This window comes from Dermacentor silvarum, chromosome 1 (assembly GCF_013339745.2).
Source record: "Dermacentor silvarum isolate Dsil-2018 chromosome 1, BIME_Dsil_1.4, whole genome shotgun sequence".
In the NCBI taxonomy this organism is placed as follows: Eukaryota; Metazoa; Arthropoda; class Arachnida; order Ixodida; family Ixodidae; genus Dermacentor; species Dermacentor silvarum.
This window is the reverse complement of record NC_051154.1, coordinates 154196273-154219840: the sequence shown is the minus strand read 5'-3', so window position 1 is coordinate 154219840 and position 23568 is coordinate 154196273. Positions and strand designations below refer to the sequence as shown.

The 23568-nt window shown below is 40.8% G+C and overlaps 1 protein-coding gene across 4 annotated transcripts in view; it reads left to right on the top strand.

Annotated features, from left to right (window-relative positions):
* The window catches only part of LOC119436262 (uncharacterized), a 694308-nt gene that overhangs the window by 202890 nt on the left and 467850 nt on the right, over window positions 1–23568 (top strand). For all 4 annotated transcript variants that reach the window (XM_049656511.1, XM_049656518.1, XM_037703060.2 and 1 more), the window contains 4 exons: window positions 5796–5985; window positions 6888–7040; window positions 13885–13974; window positions 18545–18669. In XM_049656511.1, coding sequence (XP_049512468.1) covers window positions 5796–5985; window positions 6888–7040; window positions 13885–13974; window positions 18545–18669 — 558 coding nt within the window. The remainder of the gene's footprint in view (window positions 1–5795; window positions 5986–6887; window positions 7041–13884; window positions 13975–18544; window positions 18670–23568) is intronic.

Genomic DNA, 23568 nt, shown 5'->3' with positions numbered 1-23568 from the left:
GAACCCTTTAACATGCCTTTTAACATCGCCGAATTGAGAGCCTCCTTGACTGCATGTCGGAGCTCTGCACTTGGACCTGACAGGATCATGTACGACATGATTAAACACATCCACAGCGATACTCAAATAACGCTACTCGCACTTTTCAATGCTATATGGGCTGCCGGGTACCTACGCACTGCATGGAAAGAATCCCTTGTCATTCCGATTTTGAAACAAGGTAAAGACCCCACATTAGTAACAAGTTACCGCCCAATAGCCCTCACAAGTTGTATTTGCAAATTTTTTGAAAAAATGATAAACCGTCGCCTTTTACACTTCCTTGAGTCAAACAAAATTCTTGATACATATCAGTGCGGCTTCAGAGAAGGACGGTCTACAACTGACCATCTCGTGCGCATCGAAGCAAACATTCGGGATGCCTTCATACATAAACAATACTTCTTATCCGTGTTTCTCGATATGGAAAAGGCTAACGATACAACCTGGCGTTACGGAATCCTACGCGATCTGTCGGCAATGGGCATCCGCGGTAATATGTTAACCATTATTGAAAGCTACCTGCACGACTGCACATTCCGGGTTAAAATAGGTAATGCACTGTCGCGTCCATTTATACAGGAAACTGGTGTACCCCAGGGAGGCGTGCTCATTTGCACAGGGAGGCGTGCTCATTTGCACGGTCTTTATCGTCAAAATGAACACACTTCGAGCTTCACTACCACCAGCTATTTTTTATTTCATCTACGTGGACGATATACAAATGGGCTTCAAGTCCTGTAACCTGGCCGTGTGCGAGCGACAAGTACAGCAGGGGTTGAACAAAGTGTCTAAGTGGGCAGACGAAAATGGGTTCAAAGTAAATCCCCACAAAAGTTCTTGTGTTCTTTTCACAAGAAAGAGAGGCCTGATCCCAGATCCTTGTGTAGGACTGTGTGGACAGCAAATACCTGACAACAAAGAACACAAATTTTTAGGCATCATACTTGACTCTAAGCTTACCTTCATCCCCCAGATAAAATATCTCAAGGCGAAATGCCTAAAAACCATGAACCTAATGAAGATTATATCTCACACAACATGGGGCAGCGACAGGAAGTGTCTATTGAACCTTTATAAGAGTCTGATTCGTTCGTGACTAAATTACGGGGCTGCAGTATATCACTCTGCCGCCCCAAGTGCACTAAAGATGCTAGATCCCGTTCACCATCTAGGTATCCGCCTGGCCACCAGCGCTTTCAGAACAAGCCCTATTGAAAGCTTATATGTAGAATCGAATGAATGGTCACTCCATCTGCAGAGATCATACACCAGCTTCACATATTTCCTCAAAGTACACTCTAATCATGAACATCCGTGTTCTAAAACCGTTAACGATTTGACATGTACTACACTTTTCCATAATCGACCCTCTGTGAGACAGCCTTTTTCACTGCGTGTGAGGGAGCTTAGCGTTGAAATGGATGCCCCACTCCTCGAACATTGCATAATGTCTCCAGCTAAGCTGCCACCGCCTTGGGAGTGGCAGCTGATAGAATGCAATATATCTTTTGTAAAAGTTACAAAGTATGCAGCAGACCTCAAAATTTGAATGCATTTCCGTGAACTCCAATCTAAGTATTTGTGAACTGAATTCTACATCGACACATCAAAGTCACACGCTGGCGTATCCTACGCGGCAATTGGACCCTCTTTCTCTGAATCGGACGTATTGAATCCTTATATACAAGCATCTTTACTGCAGAAGCCTATGCAGTGTTGTCTGCGGTTAAACACATTAAGAAATTAAAACTACAGAATGCAATAATATTCACGGACTCCTTAAGTGTCGTAAAGGCACTAATGTCTATAAGAATTTACAAAAATCCTGTTTTTATTGAGCTTTACACATACTTGTGCAATATTTATTCATCTGGTAGACATGTGACAATATGCTGGGTCCCTGGCCATAGAGGCATTGAGGGTAATGAGCTAGCAGACCAAGTGGCCACATCAATTACATCTCAAGCTACTAATCTTACCGCTGCTATTCCTGCCATAGATCTCAAGCCTTTTTGCGAACAAAACTGTGAAACCACTGGCAACGCTTGTGGGACGCCGAAACAAATAACAAGCTCCACTTGATTAAACCGCAGTTAGGTTTCTGGCCCTGTGCAACGAAAACACAACGAACTGATGTCCTATTCTGTCGTCTCAGAATAGGACACACATATGGTACTCACAATTTTCTGTTGACTGGTAATAAGCCTCCAACCTGTGGTAGATGTGGTGGGAGGCTGACCGTCCTCCATGTCCTCCTGGAGTGTCGGGAAGCTGAAAGAGAAAGAAAGAAACATTTTCCTCTTGCATATAGCGATTGTGTCCCTCTGCATCCCGCTATGTTTCTTGGTAAAGAACCGCTTTTTAACACCAACGCAGTCCTCGCATTCTTGAACGATGTTGTGCTACATGTTATTAGCCCAATAAGTTCGTAGCACATCCTCTCTCCAGAGGATGTTCCTGTGATAGTTTTTTATAGCACATGCCTCCAGGCCCTTGTGTTTCAAGGGCTCTGTTTAGGCACTTGTGCTTCTGGCCAATTGTTGCGTCTGTAATATTTTGTAAGTCGTATCATTCTTTCGCAATTCATTGTTCTTGTCCATAGTACACATAATTAGTCATTGCCATAATCTTATTACGTATAGATTTTACGCACTTTACAGCGACTGTTTTTAGGCCCCTTTACAGCCATGCCACATCTAAATACTCACTATTCATGTACCACTAAGAAGTCATTACCATCGTCTTGGCGCTCTTTGCCACATCTGGCCCTTGCGCCAATTAACCACAATAATCAATCATCTCAAAGAGCTAGTTGGTAATGGCATGATAATAGTACTATACATGCGATTTTAGCCTAATGGTTAGGGCATCAAACTGCTGTGCTGGGGGACCAAGGTTTGATCGCTGCATCGGGCATGCAATTACATTTTTTTTTTTACGGGCCCAGCGACCTAAATTGGTCTGACGGTTGGTTTCGAACCCGATTCCCTCAGCAAAGCAGCCCGATGCTCTACCCGTTCGGCCATGGACTACTTAATGATCCAAGTTGCGAGCTATTCGGCAAGACAGCAGCAGCACCCAGCCAGCCAGTACCCATGGTCAGTAAAGTCTGGGAGGGTGTGCAAAGAAAGCTTCGCTTTAAAAAGCACATGTTGATCATTATCACATTATAGGAAGGACCAACAAGTTTAAACAAAACACAGGATAGAAGTAGACAGGACAAAGGCTGGACTAGTCTTTGTTCTATAGTCTAGCTAGTAGTCCTGTCCATTTCTACCTTGCATTTGTTTATTTTGGTGGTCCATTCCAACCTGTTGTAATGGTAATTCTTAAATGAGCTGCCACTTTTGACCTCTGTTTACTGCAAAACGTTTCTGGTTTCCACATAGGGGTAGTACCAACTCAACACATTCATGAAACTCTTGTATATTTCTATATGACGTGTTGCTATTCACAAATTAGATTGACCGCAATGCTACGCACTGTGTGTTACAAAGTTTTTGTATGAACATCTCAGACTGTAGTACACAAGAGCTCTTAATTAAAATCTTCTCTATTATTTGTTTGCTATCAGGGCCAAAGCATTTCAAAGATGAGTGGAAAAAACAGAAGCACAATATAAGCAGTACACTAGGTTTACATGAGGTGATCATGGATGGCCGTCTTGACAGTGTCTGTTTCTGAAATGATGAAGGCAACAAGGCGGTTCCAGTTGAAACTAATTTTGCGGGAAAAGTATCATGAATACAAGATGGTGGGCCCATTTGGTACTCTACTCCTAACAGGGTGTGGATTTGTGACAGACCACTAAAGATGGGACAAACGCAACTGGGCTCTGAGGCAGGCTGTTCAAACCCAAAAGTAACAAGCCACTGTTACCATACCACTCTGCCCATTTGACATTAGTCAAATGAAGCATTGTTGCAGTGTGTTCAACTAATAGCATATGAAAAGGTTGTGTGAGCACAGCATGAGCTCTAGCTTTGCATTGCAAGTCGAATGCATCCAGAGATCTATGTACCCATGGATTGCTATTTGCACTGTTGATGAAGTCCTTCTCAAGAAAGCTAAGTCCCGAGAAAGGAAGAACCGAAAAGACTGAAAGCTGGTATGAACTCATGTTTAAGAATAAAACAGTAAAAAAGACATGAGGACGTAGAAAAGATGCACTGCTTCTGTTGTGTACTTCTTTTCTGCGTCCCTGTGTCTTTTGTGCTGTTTTGTTCTTATAAACCCAAAAAGCTGCAGCAAAAAGTGGCAGTCATTTCTTATATTCACGGCATATCTCGTAGATTAAAGAAGATTTTTCAGCAAGTGAACATTCTGGTCGTCATGTCTGCCTGTATGAAGCTGTCACAACTGTGCAGAAAAGGTGGCCTGTCCAAGAAAGGGGCTGCATCACCCATCACTTCAAACATTACATTATGAAGACTGCATGGTTTACCAGGTCCTACTCTCATGCAGTAGAAGTCATATAGGTCAGATTGGGAGGCGACTCAACAACTGGCTAAGAGAGCATGATAGTCTAGCCAGCAGGAGTGGTTTTAGTAACCTGTCACTTTACTGTAGATGCTGTGGGTGTTCACTATACTTTGAAAACTGCACTGTTCTAAGCTGCAAACGGGGACAGCTGTACACAAGAAATTATCGACATAGCAGAAATTCATTGAGGGAGAAGGCTGCATCAACAGTCTGTCCTTATCACGTTAAGAAATATTGTACCTTACTCACAGGCCTTGACCACATGATGACAAGATCCTAGGTTTTCGTTGGAATATTTCTGTTTTTAAAGTAAAGTTTTCTTTGCCTCATTCCCGGTGGTTTGGCGTGGCTGGATTTCTCACTGAGTAAACAGAGCCAGTCTCTGATATTCTGCCTGCACTGTGCTAAACAGCGTCTCAGTATTGAAAGTGTGATTGAAGCCATTGAGAACCTTTGCATCCACTGATGCCCACAGTGCATGGAATCTGCATAATTTGCAGTTTTTTTCCTCACTATATATCCTATTAGCTTTCAATGAACATCATTTGGAATTGTCACATTTGCTGTATGTGTTCCTTTCACTTCTGTCCTGTCTTGGAACACGTAAGTTTTAGGTGGTACTTTGTACGGTGGTTGTTACATGATGAAATGTATGTTGACAGCCAGAAATTAGAGGCACTGATGACTGGAAGTTAACAGCAGATCTGATGAAATAGGCAGAGGCAAGAAACTTGGTGATGTGTTAGAAGTGCTGTTAGGTTTATATTCGATTTAATTTGTGTGATGCTAGCATTCTAGGAGTAGTTTGAAAAGGCAAAATACACAGGGTGTTATTCGATTACGTCAGTGTATGAGTGAGTAAATGAACATTAGGGATGATGCATGTTTTAGTTTTGGTTGAACTAAAGTTCCTAAAAGCAAAAGATTAAGGTTAGTGGGAGTAAGTGAAAAATTCGGCCTTGAGTGGCATAGTGTACAGTTAGCATTGTTTGTTCTGTATTGTGTATGCTTGTATGAATGTTAATAAGAAAGTAAACTCACAATAAGCCATGAAAGGTTCAAGAATGATCTCAATGATTTGCGTCTGGTAATGTTTCCTAGTGCTTAGTTCATAACACTTATTTTAGAACTAAATGAACTTATTGCAAAGCAGTGTTTTAGGAAGTTGTATGTCTTAACATATGCTGACTGCCACTTCAGGGCTGAAAAGTGTCACTTTATCCTTCATTATACCTGTTGTGACTCTAAGAGCTGATGGCTTGACATTGCAGCCAGAGCAAGGTGCTACAACACACGGATGCCTTAGGCTTTCGGCACCATTACACTGAGGAGAGCCTGGCACTACACTACATCTGTCGCCAGCTGCACCTTCACTACCAGGAGCGGCTGCCCTCAGCTGCCCACCACCTGTGGCGCTGGCGCCAGTACCTTCTGCTTTGTGGTGACAACCTTATCAGCACAGTCAGTGTTTTGTCTGCTTGCACATCTTAACACAAATTTATTGGCTATAGTATCAGTTATAGCATGTGAGACGGTGCAAAGGTGTGCCTAGACTGTTCATAAAAGTGGGACATATACTTGCCTTGAATGTACATAACTAATTATCTGTGTTCATATTTATCTGGTGGCTAGATGGTCACGGCTAAGTTGATTTATAAACAGCAGCTTAAATGGTGAATCAAGAGATACAAAGTTCAATTGCTAAGTTAAGTTGTGCTATATTTACATTGGGGTCATGATGGTGGAAATGTAAACCAGCTCAAGGACAAAGGCAGAGGAAAAAAAGAAGACAGCACTTGTGTCATGGTACCCTTCTCATGTCCTTTGACTTTGCACTATTTTCTGTTTCTCTTACCATAAATTGCTGACCCTTAAATTACAAAGCAGATTTGTTGCCATAGGAGCTACATCTTGCAAGTGTATAATGATGACAATCAAAATGGTTAGCTGGGCATTTCCTATGAATTCATAGTTTTGTTTGAAAATGCTGTGTGCACTTACCCAAGAACACAGGAAGGTAAACCTGAAGTCACGAGACAAGCCCATGTTTAACTTAGGGCTAACTTCACTTTGGGCACACCATGGTCAAACAGACAAGCAGGAATGTAGACATGTGCTGGCTCACAAGAAAGGCTGTACTTATATATATGTACATGGACTATAAGCACATGACAGACCATGACCCTGTAGTGCTAACTAAAATGCAACAAGTCATATATGCGAGCAATGCAGATAAAAAGATTATCTCTGTGCAATCCATAACTTCAGGTCCTCATGTGCAGGTGCACAGTTGCATTTCCTATGCATGTTATTTTCTTTGTGCAGTAATGTTAGATTGCTTTGTGGCTGGTTCTGGCATGCAGAAAGAACTGAAGAGCTTGGTACGGCAAGGTGTTCCTGCTGCATTCCGGAGCCAAGTCTGGAAGGCACTGTATACCTGTCGAGTGGCTGACATCATGGAAGACAAGGGCAAGAACTACTACAGCAACTTATGTTGTCAAGCATCTGAGTCTGAGGTCAGTAGGCAATATTAGAATAGCCAACAAATTGGCAGGAAGGGCTTAAGTAGATTATAGAGGCTGCTTTTCTTTGTCTTGAGTAAGCCGAGTGCTCATGTCTGGTACATCACAAAGATCATGCTTGGATAATGCAAGAAATTAAAAGGAATTCTTCAGTTGACACAGTTGCAGGTGTCGTCTGGAGGAAGCCTCCGCCTTGCAAACCTCCAGACTGCCTTGAGCTGCGTCAATCCATGGCCTAGCAGTCTTGGTCACAGTTTCAGCCGCAGTAGCTGTCCCAGGTTTCATGGCACCAAATGTAAATAACTGAGACATCAATGCCATGGTTGCCCAGGTTTCCTTTAAGTGAACCCCGATGTGAAACCATTTAAGTGAAGCCCAAATAGAATGAGAAAACCCAGTGATGCTGTTACTTTCCATTTAAGAACTACTGAAATCTGTTTCATGTGAGTTGATCTTGTGCATTTGATCTTGAACCTTTGTAGGATATGAAAAATTGGTTTGACTTATCCAAAAATATTGCTTTGTAAATGATTGGAGGAGGGACAATTCCTGCCCTAGACAATGTAACTGCAGGCTCCCCTGCAATGCAGGGGATCAATGGACACTGATCATTCACAATTAGTCTCGCTTCCTAGGACTGATAGAGCTGTACTGCATAGCATCAGTGTTTTGAACAAGAACAGGCATATTGAGCATGAGGTTTCCAATAGCCACATCATCCAAAGTTGGAATTAAAGGATGAGTTTAGAACTTGCGTCAAGTTGAATACTATATTCTGTGGAAAATTTCTCATAATGGGGATCTGTTGAGATCTAAATGGCAAGGATAAATGCAGCCTCAAGCTTGGTTCACTTGTGCCTTCCTTCTCTTGCTGTTACATGTGCTTAGGAGGTACCAAACAGCTGCAGGGTTTGTGAGAAGATAGCAGCTGGTGTGCTGCCTTCGTCATTTTGTAGGAAGGGGCCATAGGAAACTGCCGGGTTGTTCGCATACTCTGGTGGTGTCAAAAATAAAATGTTCTTGTTAACTTTGTTGCCACTTTAACTATGCATCATTGTCTGAAATCTCATTTATAGGCTAACTCTGGTGGTGTCAAAAATAAAATGTTCTTGTTAACTTTGTTGCCACTTTAACTATGCATCATTGTCTGAAATCTCATTTATAGGCTGAAATGAATCCTTGCAGTGATGTGCTTGTGTGTTGTCCATTTAGAACCTTGGCTGAAAAGCCAGCTGCTATGCTACTGAGCATGAGGTCACGAGTGTGATTTCTGGCTGCAGCTGCTGCATTCCAATGGGACCAAGATGCAAAAACACTTGTGTACTGAGTTCTGGGTGCACATTAAAGAACCTAAGGTGGTCAAAATAATCCAGAGCCTTCCACTGCAGCACCTCTCATGGCTCCTGTGTTGATTTGGGATGTTAAACTCAGTCATGGCATGAATGCTACACAGGGCACCTCAAATCACACAAATTGCTATTCTAAACCAAATCAGTCATTCATTGGTCAGTTGGTCGGGTGGGGTCAAATTAGTCAGGTGAAATTCATTAAAAGCTGCTGCAATGACACAGCTGCAATGCGTTCCCATAATGCTTCCTTTTTTTTTTTTTTGAATTTGTGGTGTGTCACCTGAACCAGGTTGTGCCTCTTATTAAGAAAAGAGACATGCCTAGCTATGTCTGAACATGCCTAAACATGGCAAAGCAAGCACTAATTTGCAACTGGGCATATTATGTGCCAAGGCCTGCATAGTTTTACTTCCCTTGGAGCACAGCTGTTATTTTTCCCTGAGACGACTGTGCCTTTTGCTGCAAATGCTAATAATCTTGAGACTGTTGTTGTGTTGTTGCATGGGAAAACTTATTTCACAGAATTTTGCTGACAAAGAGTTAGTGCTTGTTCCATCTACTGCATTTTGTGTGGTCATTTCCTGCATTTTTGTGCTTCCAAGAGGTGTTTCCAAAATAATGCCTTGCTGATGTCACTTCGTTAAACTGAAATTTAATGCAAACTAAAACTGTGTGCTAAATACTTTGAGAAAGACCTGAACCCAATACAGCACTATATAGGGAGCAATAATGGTGAAAAGTTTATAACAAAATATTTCATATATGGCACGCAGACGAGGTATAGTCGGGTACAACTTTAGAAGGCAGCGGCATTTGCCCCCTCAAAGGCGGATGCATACGAGCCTCCACCAATGGGCGCACACTAAATACTTGCGTCATGAGCCGGACGGCCGGTGTCCCCGCCGACAGAGAACATGGCAGCCCGCGCTTCAAGCCGGCGCGAGTCGCGTCAGCGGGACTATTTCTTTAGTCGCGGAGGAAATTGGCTGCTGCGCTTCGGTCATCTGGGCGGGGCTTCTCCTGTTTTCTTAAGTTGTACCCGACTATAGTTAGCCAGAAACTACTTGTGCTTCTCATTATAGTTAATTCTTTCCAAAAGGATCTTCTTTTGTCTTTTATATTTCTATTGTAAATTTGTATTTGCCTGGAGGGGGCTATAGTCTGTCTCATAGTTACCTGCAGCACAAGCAGCAGCTCCATGGATTCCTGAAACAAAATGGTATCATAAGTATTTGCACTAAACTACCATGATGGAACTAGGCCAGGCTGTATGTTCTTCTATTCTTTCGAGCACTTGCTTTATGGAAATGGTGTGCAGTGTTGAGACGTGCTGACAATAAGACAGATTGTCTGTTCAGTGTTCATTACTTACTTTTCTTTATTTATTTATTTATTAATATATATATTTTTTAGTTTGTCTTACATCATATTGAACTAGGAGAGATGACTCTGCAAGTCTATACTTGCCTCTAGGTCCTTTGAATATAGACTCTCCTTCCTGTTTGTTGATGTTTCAGGTGTCATCTCAGGGCTCCTCTTGTCAGCATCTACAAAAATGTAGCTAGGCCAACTTGAAAACACTCATAGCACAACTAGTAGACATTGCAGCCATCAAAAAAAAAAAAAAAAAAGGGAATGTGTGGCAAAAAAATTTCTACAAAGCTAAATTACTGACAGTGTCACTGGCCAGAAACTTGTGAAATGCTCTTTCGTGCTTTCAATAAATAGGGAAGTGTATTTGCACCTTTAGCATCTATGTACAACACAGGCCGTAAATGTTCCCCATAATGGTATGGTAGAAATAGGATGAGAAATAAGCATAATCAGTGTGGAATGCTTTAAAGGGACACTAAAGGCTAAAATTAAGTCAAACTAAAGGGATAGATTAATGCTCGACAACGTCTAAGGCATCAATATTATTGAGAACAGAGCTTTAGTAATCAAGAAATTGAGGTAAATGCAGGACACGATTTGAGATTCCACCGGGACATACAAGTACTAGCCCCTTGACGTAGCAACTCCTCATTATAATTCTATTGCTAGTACTTAACCACTTATAATAAAAATATAATTGCATTGCATTATGAGATGGAAGAAAATTGTGCTTTTCTACTTATATTCGATTCTTAGAAAAAATAATATTTTGACGTTACCCTTGACCACGACTCGGACAGTTGAAAGGTTTCGTTTTCGCTCGACTCCTCGCCTCCCGCATTTTCCTGTTTCATTAGTTTCGTTACCATGTAGTACTGCACTGGTTTTGCTGGCTCGCGCTGCACATGCAAACTGCAAGTAGCATCGAACGAGGCCCATCACGACGCGCGTCGAAGATCGTCTTTATGATTCGGTGTGCGCTTTCCATTCCTCTTTTGCACTGTCAATTAACTCTGTCTTGGTTCGGTTTCTGGCTGCACTTTTGTGTTTTGCACAAGAAACCGTAGCGCCGGCTGTAGGGTGCCGTTTTACTCACCTACAGTAGTAAAAGACGGTGATGGCATATGCAACGTTTCAACTCCCCGTTATGACTTCCCAGCAATTTGAATTGTGCTAGAGGTATGCAGACCCTTCAGATGCGATTCTTTAACTAAGTCTTTTCTTGGCACGAAACAATCACTGTGAGGTATCTAGAATTGTATTTTAACAATCCACATTGACTTAATGTTTGGCTTTAGTGTCCTTTTAAGGCAGAAGGCCCTCCCCATTCACATATTTTCTGATTGGTTCACTGTGTGCCCAGTGAAAGCATTTAGGAAATGCACAGATGCTCTCATTGAGCAACTACTGAACCAATCTGAGTCAAAGTTGTATTAAAAAAGAAGGTTTAATTTTTGCAAGTTACTCTTGCGGAATTTTGTTTAGGCTCCCAGAATTTGTAGAATTAAAAAAAAATTTAAATGGCAAAATTAAAACTTTAGAACTCAGCAACAAACACAGAAATCACCATTCTGTAAAATGGCACCTAGAGTTTAAAGTGAAAAGACATCTGTCTTAAATTGCTGTTTTCATGCACCTATTCAATTAGTTACTAAGTAAGCTCCACAAAAGTTACAAAGCACCAGAGTAATGTGAAACATGTGTATAATACATCGAACTTGTTTGATTTAAGTGCTCCATCTTGTACAGCTAGTTTGAAAAACTGTGGTATCTCTTTTTGTTGCAAGGTTAATGTAGCTGTTAACTTGGTGCTCAAATGTATTTCTTTAAGTTTTGTGATTGTAGGGAAATTGTCAGTGTTTTAGGAATTCGTGACTATCACTTATTGGAATTTATATTTTTCATCTACAAGTAATGATTTTTTCTTTTTTTTTTAGTTTGCCATAGTGGAATTGGATAATAACACATTTCTGAATTTCACCATATTTGATTAGGAAAATTAGAATTCACCCTGAACAAAAGCTTTCTTTTCAGAGTAACAAAAACTAGAAGCTTCTCAATACCATGCCAGTAGCATGTTGGTTAAAAATGGATAAGGGGGAAAACTCAAATTTAGATATTTGAGTGGCACTTTTCTTCTGTATCTAGCAGGTGAAGCTTGTGAAGGAAAAAGTAATTTCGAAAGCCAATTCTCAATTTCTGAAGCCATGAAATCTATTTTCAAATATTCTTAAGCAGGTTAGGACACTGTATAGTAATGGTTGAGAGTCACATTTCTGTTTCGAAAAAGTCGTGTATTCTGTCTTCAGAATCACAGCAGCAATTGGCCATATCACTGAATATGTGTAGGCACCAGGCTTGTGTCACTGTGGATTGGATGAAGGCCTAATAGGGTGCTATGTGGATTAACTGACTGCTGGAAACGTGTTGCTAGAATTTTGGGGTATCTGCCTGGCACTTCATGGTGCATTCTTAACATAGAAAATATATTTTTATTGCCAGCAGAGTGAAAGTATGAAGCCAATCAAGAAAGCTTGATGACGTGGTTAAGCCACACAGAAGAACATTGAGCCATCTCAAGTTTGGGATCTCACTATGAGCACTTATTGATACCTGTGTACTCATGCAGTTTGTACTGTTTTTTAATGGTGGCACAATATTTTGGGGGGCCTTTCATATTTTTGCAGATTATTCTTTTGTGCTGAATGCTATGCAAGGCAACGTCCTTATAAGTCTATTTTCTGGGATATTATTAAAGGCGCATATCGTAACAAAATACCAGTGTTCCAAAATATATTGTACATGCTTTTCAAATTTTCATATCAAATAGAAATTTTTGCTTCATTCTTAAATAATTCGAGAATGCAGTGATGGCTGTTAGGGTGGGTCATTTTATTGCTGCTGAAAAACAGCAGAAGTCTAGAACAAGTACGAAAAGAATAGAAAGTAAGGGATAAACAGACGGGACAAATGTGATTAGACAAGTAGGTTATTTGGTGTGTCATTAACATATAAATATTGCATCATATTAACATTTCTTAGCCATGCATTATTCCTTGTTTTGCAAGGCACTGCATGCCATCGTTGGTACAGTTTCAGTTCGGTTCCTGAACAGAACCAGAAAATCTAGCTTCTTGAACTCAATACAAAGAGGTATTTTTTTCCTCTCTAGTATGCTTGCTGTGATGAAAGTAGAAACTTGAGACAAAGAACTAAACTTCAGAGGTATGCTATTTAAAAATTATGTTGACTGCTCTGGATCTTGCTTACATGGGAAAAAGTCTATTGGCGGTTAGTTCAAACTAAACACGTTAGTATTGAAGCATCAGCACTGAACATGAAGATAGTGCATCAAATACTACCGACATGTCCGGGTCACCACTATGTGGAGGTCACCATTACAGGTGACCGCAGCCACATTTATTTGGCAAGAGTCTGAGTGGGCCTGGCGTATCCAGAGTCTTGGTTGCTGGCTGGATGGCATTCCCTCTGATCATGCACCAAGCCAATCGTTGTCGTCTTTTGCATCCAGCATGAGTGTCCGCTAGTGGCATCACTACAGAGACATCACAAATGTTTCAATTAATGAAGTGATCATTAGCATACTCTACAACCAAGGCCATAAAGATTATCAGTAGTGTAAATCAGCAGCAGTGATCCCAAAAGACCTGCTTTGCACAAGTAATGATGGCACTAGCTTCTATTAGTGAATGCTATATGTTATGCTAATACTAATGATGCATCAACAGGATGGCCTCTTTGATTTTTATACTGGATGTTTCAGAGAAAACATTAAGTAATTATTAAACAGAGCACAGGAGATTGGAGGACACAGTTTTTTTCCAGCAACATATAAAATGCGGCCATTGAGAATCCTATAGTCACAGTCTGACCAGAGGCAAAATCCTATGTATGTATTGTAACAGGTACAGATGTTCAGAACACTGCTGTTTGTAGCTTGTATACTTTACAACCAAGGCCCTAAAGGTAATCCGTAATGTAAATAAACAACAGTGATCCTAACAGACATGCTTCACTATGCAAAGTGTTTTCTTCTGATATGCATATGTATTGATTACTTGATATTTTCACAATGGCTATATGCTTGCTTTTAGGTGGTGTCTCAGAACAAGCGGCAGATATCCCTTGACCTTTTACGGACGTTGCCAAATAATGTTCGATTCAGCAGCCCAGATGCTGATGGGGTAGGTCACATACTGTAGTCCTTTATTTATTTAAAGTTATGTTTATTTATTATTTATAATAATAATAATAAATTGGATTGACTAATAAATTGGATTGGCAGAGTGGATTGACTACAAAAAGACAATGTAAGCATGTGCACCTAGATATACCTTCATATACATGAAAACAATGTCTCCAATTAGCAAAAAGAAAAACTATGAAATCAGGAACACGCTTACTTTATTCCACAGTTTCTATCACACCATGTACTACGTAAACGAAGTCATGCATAAGCTGCTACAGTATATGAAAAGCAAGTAAAAACTTCTGAGGCATGCAGAAAAAAAAAAGCAACAATGAGAACTCACAAAGTTCAGTTGCATGCTCAAAAAGCATGTAACCAAAAACAGGCGCAGTCACATGGACACGACAGACTCAAGGTGCCCAGTCAAAATGGAAAGGCATATATGGAATAATCAAATTGATGTTAAGAGACCAATTGTATTACATAGCAGGGCAATGAACACCAGTCTTCGATTGTCTGTTGGAAGAATGAATACCTAAAAGCATTTATTCTTGGCATCATGGGTATAAGCTGGCCTTTATGGCTGCCTTTTATTCTACTAGATGACCATCATTTTGAGTAGACTTCTGTAAGAAATTTTAGCCTTGTGTGTTTTCTCCTATCTGAAAGCAGAGGAAAATTACAAGTTTGACCAGCATATAATTTACAGAGTTCATGAATCTATATGTTGATAAAATAAACCAGGATGCTCTCCTTTGGACCATTTATAACTTATCAATCTGATATTTCTTGTGCAGGTATTGCATATTCAATGCAGACCAGACATATATGCTATTATGTTGGCTTTTGTAGATTACACTTAGTTTTTAAATTTTCTTTTTAACAACTGTAACTTCTTTTCTGCTGTGCTATGCAAGTTATTTTAATATGCAATTTATAACTAAGTTTGTCCAATATAGTGACCCCTAAGCATTTAATATGCTGTGCACATGTTAGGTCATGTCCATTTATATTGTAATTAGAGGAGAATATATATATATATATATATATATATATATATATATATATTTGTTTTTTGTTTGTTTTTTAATGTGAAAACAGAATTTTTTAAAAATCACCTGTGGCATATAGCACAAATCTACTCATTGAGGTGAATTACATGCAGAGCCAGACGTTACTACACTGGAAATCGAAATGCATAATTCACTAATCAAAATTATTTTGTTGATTAACTTTCTAACTAATTTAGTGCACATATTGCAATATATGAATTGAAGCCAGTGATTTCACAAGGCACATCCACTTGAAACGAATTTTAAAGCTAGCACCAGTTTTGAGATAAGCACTGTCAAACTTGCAGTAAAAATGCGCTGTTGTTTCTCATAGTTTTTTAACAAAATGCCTTTTTATGCATTAACGCTAAAAAATTGCTGGAAAACCAATGCATTCTATTGCAAACTTTGGTAATGCATATCTCAAAACTGGTGTCATCCTCAGAATTCGTTCCAAGTGGATATGACTTAAGAAGTCGCTGGCTACGATTCATAAGATGCATGGGCCACAAAATAATTATTTTAAAAGGTAATTGGCAAAACTTTGTTCATGAGTCAAATATTCATTTTATTTTTCATGCAAATGATGTCCGCCTCTGAGAGTAATTAGCTAAAGAAGTAGAATTTTTTTACATGCCACGGGCGATCTTGAAAAATTTTTTAACGAGAAACTATTTTTTATTTTTTTTTTGTTACTAACATAGGGAGTTTTGGTGTAGTTAATATTCATTTTGCACTTACTGTATCAGTCAATTGCTGTATGTAGTGCCAAATTTATTGCAACCTCATAACACGCTATCTTTTAATACATCAATGCAGTTTTAATACAGTCATTTACAAAAAGTAAACTGTTATGCTGGGCGAAACCATGTCTTCAATGTCATTAACACAGCACAAAAATTGTGCAGTGCCCAGCACCAAGCACTGAGGAACACTTAATGCTATGTGTAGAGTGAAGTCATCATCATCATCAGCCTATATTTATGTCCACTGTAGGACGAAGGCCTCTACCAGTGATCTCTAATTACCTGTCTTGCACTAGCTGATTCCAACTTGTGCCTGCAAATTTACCAATTTCATCAGCCCACCTAATTTTCTGCCATCCTCAACTGCGCTTGCCTTCCCTTGGCATCCATTCTGTAACTCAAATGGTCCACCGTTTATCTGCCCTACGTATTACATGGCCTGCCCAGCTCCATTTTCTTTTTCTCTTAATGCCAACTAAAATATCGGCTGTCACCGTTTGCTCTCTGATCCACACCGCTCTCTTCCTGTCTCATAACGTTAGGCCTAACAATTTTCATTCCAGCGCTCTTTGCGTGATCCTTAACTTGCTCTTTGTTAACCTAAAGCTTCTTTGTCAACCTTCAAGTTTCTGCCTGTTATGTTAGCGCTGGTAGAAAGCAGTGGTTGTACACTTTTCTTTTCAATGACAGTGGTAAGCTTCCAGTCAGGATTTGGTATTGCCTGCCATGTGCACTCCAACCCATTTTTATTCTTCTGTAAATTTCCTTCTCACGATCAAGGTCCCCTGTGAGTAATTGACCTAGATTAACGTACTCCTGCACAGACTCTATAGGCTGACTGGTGATCATTAATTCTTGTTCCCTTGCTAGGCTATTGAACATAATTGTTGCCTTCTGCATATTTATCTTCCGTTCTACCCTTACACTTTCTTGGTTAAGGTCTTCAATCATTTGTTGCTATTCATCCCAGTGTTGCTGAACAGGACGATGTCATCTACATACCTAAGGTTGTTGAAACATTGTTGATCCTCACTCCTATGTCTTCCTAGTCTAATACCTTGAATACTTCTAAGCACGCAGTGAATTCATAAGTACTTTCTTCATAAGTACTTAGATTTAGGTGCACGTTAAAGAACCCCAGGTGGTCAAAATTAATCCGGAGTCCCCCTCTATGGCGTGCCTCATAATCAGATAGTGGGTTTGGCTTGTAAAACCCCATAATTAAATTTTTTTTGTATTTTTGATAGAGATTAGTAGTCTTCCTTTGATTTGACTCCGGTTTATTCGTAATGAAGGTCTCAGCCTGCACCCATACATTTCTATGGGCCAAAGCTTTCATTGTGTTGATCCTAAAAATGGCCCTCACAGAAAAATTGGAGCTTGATGGGTTAGCATGCATGTACCTGGCCTCAATGGTGAGCCCAATTTTCAGCCCTGAGTGCAGTTGCACGGTTGCTATGTGCACATCCTTAAAGTGACAAATAAGGTTTTAAGTTAGCATGCAATGTCTGTATTCCCATTGTAACACTTAAGTAATTTTTTATTTAAAAAAATTATGGGGTTTTACGTGCCAAAACCAGTTCTGATTATGAGGCACACCGTAGTGGGGGGGCTCCGGAAATTTGGACCACCTGGGGTTCTTTAACGTGCACCTAAATCTAAGTACACGGCTGTTTTCACATTTCGCCCGCATCGAAATGCGGCCGCCGTGGCCTGGATTCGATCCCACGACCTCGTGCTCAGCAGCCCAACACCATAGCCATGGTGTTGGGCTGTGGCAATTTTTTATTTTCTCCTGCTATGCTTTTACTTATATAGTATTATGCAATGGCAGTGCACACAGAGGAGTGCATACGGCAGGCAATATCAAATCCTGGCTGGGAGCCTACCACTGTTGTTGAAAAAGAAATGTGTAAGATCACTGCATTCTACTGGCGCTAACATATGGTGCAGAAACTTGAAGGTTAACAAAGAAGCTCGAGAACAAGTTAAGGACTGCGTAAAGAGCAATGGAACGAAAATTGTTAGGCGTAACATTACGTGACAGGAAGAGAGCGGTGTGAATCAGAGAGCAAATGCAATAGCCGATTTTCTAGTTGACATTAAGAGAAAAAAATGGAGATGGGCAGGCCATGTAATGTATAGGGCCGATAACCGGTGGACCATTAGAGTTACAGAATGGGTGCCAAGGGAAGGCATGCGTAGTTGAGGATGGCAGAAAATTAGGTGGGCTGATGAAATTAGTTGGAATCAGCTAGTGCAAGACAGGGGTAATTGGAGATCGCAGAAATATAGGCTGGTGACGTTGATGATGATGATGATGAATATGCAACATTCGTTTGAATAGCTTATCTGTATTTTTGACAAGCAATGAATGCAGTGAAAGATACACTGCTGCTCATCCAAAGAGAATTTGTCTATAGACAAGCCAATCAGTTGCATTCGCTCATTTTTTTAATACTATAGCTGTTCCTCGGGAACAATGTCTTGGAGCACATAGGCACGAAGGACATGTGCCCTGTTTGTTGGTGGAGCTTGCGCTGAATTTTTAGGTTTTCACCGTGTATAGTCAAATGAAGCACATGCTTACTGATGGTATTTAGTGGTTTTGATAAAATTAAAAGCTCTCTCATTGCATTGGAAAAGCAAATGTACAGTTTATGCACTCTGAATGAGTAACAATTTTTTAATTTTGGCTGCATTTTTTTCATGAAATTAATCATCTTGTACATGTGCTAACACCTTCTCCCCCCCCCATTTTTGTTAGATACGCAAGCTGCAGGAAGTTCTCCAAGCCATTTGCTTGCACAACCCTAGCCTTGGATATTGTCAGGGCATGAACTTCCTGGTTGGAATGTGTCTGCTTTTCATGGAGCCTGAAGATGCCTTTTGGTAGGTACCAAAAGTGCCAATGTAAATCTTGTGCAGTGGACTATGCAGTAGAATCTCATTAAACGGAACTTCAAGGGACCGGAGAGATATGTTTCGATGAACAGGAGTTCTGTTTATTGAGAATGATATGCAGGGGTGCAGCACTATATGCTATGCACCCTCTTAACACTGTTGTCAGAAATGTGGAGTATTAGGAATGGAATGTAGCTGTTAGCGAAAAAAAAAAACAAAAAAAAAAGAAAGTACAAGGTGCTTATCACCTAAAAATTTATTTTGGAACCAGTACAGTCGCCAAACGATAATTTGGACTCGACAGGGACCGCCTTCAAGTCGAAATAAACAGAAGTCCAATATAATAGATTTGCCAGAAGTTAAGTGACCTAATTATTCTCCAAGTGAAAAAAAAAATAGAACAAGAAGAAAAAAGTTGACACACATATTCTTGCATGCAACCTCCTCAGTCTGTACTTCAACCATTGCCGTGCTGTTGATGCAGTTAGACCAAAGTATGGTTAATGCATGTACCTAGCCTGCATTCTCTGTCAACTTGAACAGAGGTAGGCCATGCTCCGATAACTGAATAATACGGGGGTTTTTTGTTGCAGTCATTTTCTGGTACTTCCCTCGCTTCATTGCTGCCTTCATTGGTGCAAACATTGAGGGTGGAATTGGTGCTGTTTGATGCGGCATGAATCAGAGTGACCAAACTTTGTAACAGCAGCCAAAGAAGTTTTTAGCGACTGTGTCACTGTTTAACACGCAAAGGAAAAACTCGGTGTGCGACATGCCACGCATCCAGCTAGAATCACCTTTTTCACTGAAGACAGGTGTTGCAGAAAAAAAATTCATATCGTGGTTCTTTCTAAAAAAGGAACCGTTAGAGATTGATTCTGTAGCTACATTTATAGGGAGTTGCAAACATTTTGGTTCCCATTAATGAAAGGTGTTTAACATTGTTTAAATACAAAATCAGCCAATAGAAAGCCTGTTGTTCTGTTGAACTGGCAATACTATTTAAGTTATTTCTATTTACCAAGATTCTACTGTATTACAGCAAGATCCCAAGAAATAGCCCAAGCAGAAAGACAGAGTGTACCAGATGAAAATAAGCAATGGGCTATCTTTTGATATTTGACCAGCAAATCTTATTTGAAAATGTTGTAGCCAGCCTGGACTTTGTATGGGGAAACTCATTTCATTTGCTGTTGTGGAGAAACCAGAGCTCACTATCTGCGGGCCAGAACTCGGTAAGCTTGAGTGTGGCGGTGGAAGGTGCGGCATTGTCTTGGGAGTTCGATTCCATGGCGTATAAGAGAAGCGGCGGGACGAATAGTTGCGATGCGGGATCACGTCCGGGTCACCAACTTGTGGGAACGGAAGACTCGGAACAAATAAACATTTATTCGTCAGGGCAACTAAGCTGATGTTGCGGCCATGATGTTGAGCTTCTTCGTTGTCTTCGTCGGACGCGAAGCACACTGTCCACTACACTGTATTTACATAGAAACACTTGGATGACATGCCATTGTCACTTTTTCACAGGGCTTATCAGATCTTGCCTAGAACACTTTTTCTGATTTCTCTTGTGCTCACCCCTTTGTCCAGTCTGTGTTGCTGCTATGTTACGTGTGCTATGCTATGAGCCATGTCCTCTTTCGTCTGTGAAAATTTTGCATTAGAAGAGCAGCTAGTTTAGCTAATGAGAGGGGCAATGTGGGCTTGTTGGTTGTTCATCTTGACGTGGGCGAGTTGTAGTGTGGACAGTGAACAAGGACACGAGAAGGCGCTAAAAAATAACGGAATAAACTCCTGCAATGAAGTGCTACATGTGTGTATTCTTTTGTTCCTTCTCCTGTCCTTGTTCACTGTCCGTGGTACAACTCACTCGTTTCTAGTTTAGCTAGTTGGCAGCATTATGTCTTAAAGACAACACAGTCCCTGTTCTGCCTTTCTCTTTCTTTGTGTTATGCTGTTTGCTCTGCTAAGATGCATCTTGCATGTAGAATTAGCATGCTTGTCAGTAGTTTATGATAACATGTCATCACCACCTGAATGCCATGAGGCAGCTTTAATGGGTCTCTGTGACTTCTTTGGAAGGTGTGAAATCTGCCTGGTATTAACGGCATTTTCTTACAAACTTTTTCTCCAATAAAATGTTTTTGAGTGTGATTTTTATTAGTGGAGTAATTGCAGTGAAATGCTACCACTATCGTGCCATTGCATCGTCCTCCCTTTTTCACGGTTCTGTCTGCCAACTGCACTAAAATCTGTGTGCCGCAGAACAATGCCCACCTAGCTCTGCCCATTGACGCGCCATGTTTTTGTGTCGGCATGACCTCAAAATTGTGGGGCACGCTCCTCTATTGCACCTCCCATCTTGGAAGCCATAGTATTAGTGGTGAGATTGTATCGTTACCTGCCACCAGATGGCACCACCGCATCATCACAGATGAGATATTTCTCCTCATTTGCTTCTGCCCAGAGGCACTGTTTAAATCTCGTTGTCATCATATTTATGTCTTCATATTAGTGAAAAAAGAAGTGAAAGGTGTTTTGAAAAGTTGAAGGAAAGGGGAGGTTACCTTTTGAGCAAAATTGTGGGCTGCTATCTGCATGTACAGGAATAATATTTGGTTCAGGTGTTCATTGACACTGTTTTCCGAGGACTAAGAAAATATGTTTACCACGTTCAAAGTGTCGTGGGAGCCTGAAGCAAGAAACCAAACTGCGCTTGTGCGAATTTTCAACTGGCCACATTATAGAATGATATAATTTATTATTTATTGCATACTAGGGAGATTAAGGGCGTTATATTATTGTGATAGCAATTATATGGACACTTTGGATTTCTGCCGTCGCTGTCGTCGCCATGAGGTTCCGTATAAAGTCCGAGGGCGATAAAATCGTCGCTGCGTGCCGTATGCTGCATGTGCGAGTGAAAGTGCGTGAGGGATGCACGCTTTCACGGTGAGGGAACGCACGGCGGAGAGCAAACGTGACCGTCGCGTGAAAGGCTGTGAGGGGATAGGAGGGAGGGAGAGGAGGCGACGTTGTGCTGCGGCACCAACGGTGCAAGGGGAACTGGTGCCTCTCGCACGTGAACGGAGGAATGTGGGAAGGCAGCGTGGGAGGGAGGGGGGCGGCTTCTACTCTGCCCGCACCTGCGTACTTGTACTTTGCTCAGCTGCAGCGATCGGCCGCACCGTATCTTGAAAGCAATCTGCAGCCGGCTCATAGTTTTGAATGCGCTATGCGTTCGCTGCTCAGTTTCCGTTGAAGCGATAGACCGCACAAATTTCGCTCGCTGCTGCTGCTACTACGCTTGCTCACACCAGCCTTTTCACAGCGGTTGTCTGCAGTCGTCGAGTAGCATCTATTCATGTTTGCTTGTGCGCGCTGACACCATGCTTGTTAATTCAGTTAGTAAGCGAATGTGTCCAAGTTTATACAGCCGATAAAACTACTATGCTTACTCCGTATAGCTCTCTACTAATTTGCTATCGCAATTGATGCTTCACTTTTCGGGCAAAACTGCAACTTTTATGGTTTCTGGGTAAACAGTCGCTACTAAAAACGAAAACAAATAGAAAATGTTGTTGAACATTTAAGACTTGGTTGGCATTAATAATAGTTACTAAATGAAAATGTATATTATGGGCTTACATCAAAGGCCTGGCTTTTGTTAATATTTTTTAAATATGTTGGCATTGGCCATATTACCATTGTAAATTTAATTATCAGATTGAGGTAGGAGGGCTTTAGAGGAGCTGGAACACTTTTTTTTTTGAAGTTGGAGAACACATTGAGCATGAAGGAGTGTCACTTCAGGAGTCTCCTTCTGCAAGAATCTTTAACAAGTATTTTGTATCAGCAGAGTTACAAGGAGCATGCTCCTTGAAGCTTTTCTTCTCTTTTAATTTTTTTTGGTATGCTGGAGCCTGCAATGCACCACAGCAAAAGACAATGCGCCATCCAGTAGTGGTAGTAATTTATTGTATTTACAGAGAACAAAAGGGGGTAAAGAAAAGGAAAGGCTGTGGGCATCTCAACTGTCTCAGTTTCCAGTGGACTGTACTGCCCTTTCTTTTATTCCTTCGTTTGCTCCCGCAACTAATATCATAGGGCTAAGTAAAGGACGTGGGGATTCGCTGAAGGCTTAGTGAAGCATGAGCTTTATATATATGTTTCCATGCTCTGTTTAGGCAAGGATTACGCTTAAAGATGAATGTAGAATATATATCCCAATGGGCAATGAAACTCCGGTGGACACTCACTGGTTAGTCAGTTTTGGACATATGGATGTCCGTTGGAGATCCATAGAAATCCACTGGATTTACTACGGACGTCCATAGGACACTTATGCGCAAGAAAATTGGCAGTCCGTTGAACGTCCGATGGCTGCCAGAACCGTACATTTGGACGTTACAGGGACATGCAAAACCATGCACTTGGGCCTTTTTAGTACATCCATCGGACATCCACAGGAACCTATTATTGTTCATCAGACATGCTTTGGTTTAATTGCTTTAGCAGAGATGTATATATATATATATAGTTTGCACCACGCCATATTGGACCCCTTGGTACCTGCCAGGAATAATACTGTTGCAGCATTCAGTTGCCTGGATTCTCTTACAATGTACATATGCTACAACTAAGATATCACAGACTCAAAAGGAAGTGTCACAGTATATGAGGCAGTGATCTGTATTCTTTTATTCAAAAAATTGCAAAGCACTTTTTCTAATATGAACAAACACTTTCTTGACACGAAATTACATACACAATGACGATCACAGCTACCTCAAAACAAGTTCAGCTAACTTAGCTATCACAGTAAACTGATGTCACAGCTTTTCCATTTTGAATCTACATGAAACTGGTACACATTTAGTAACA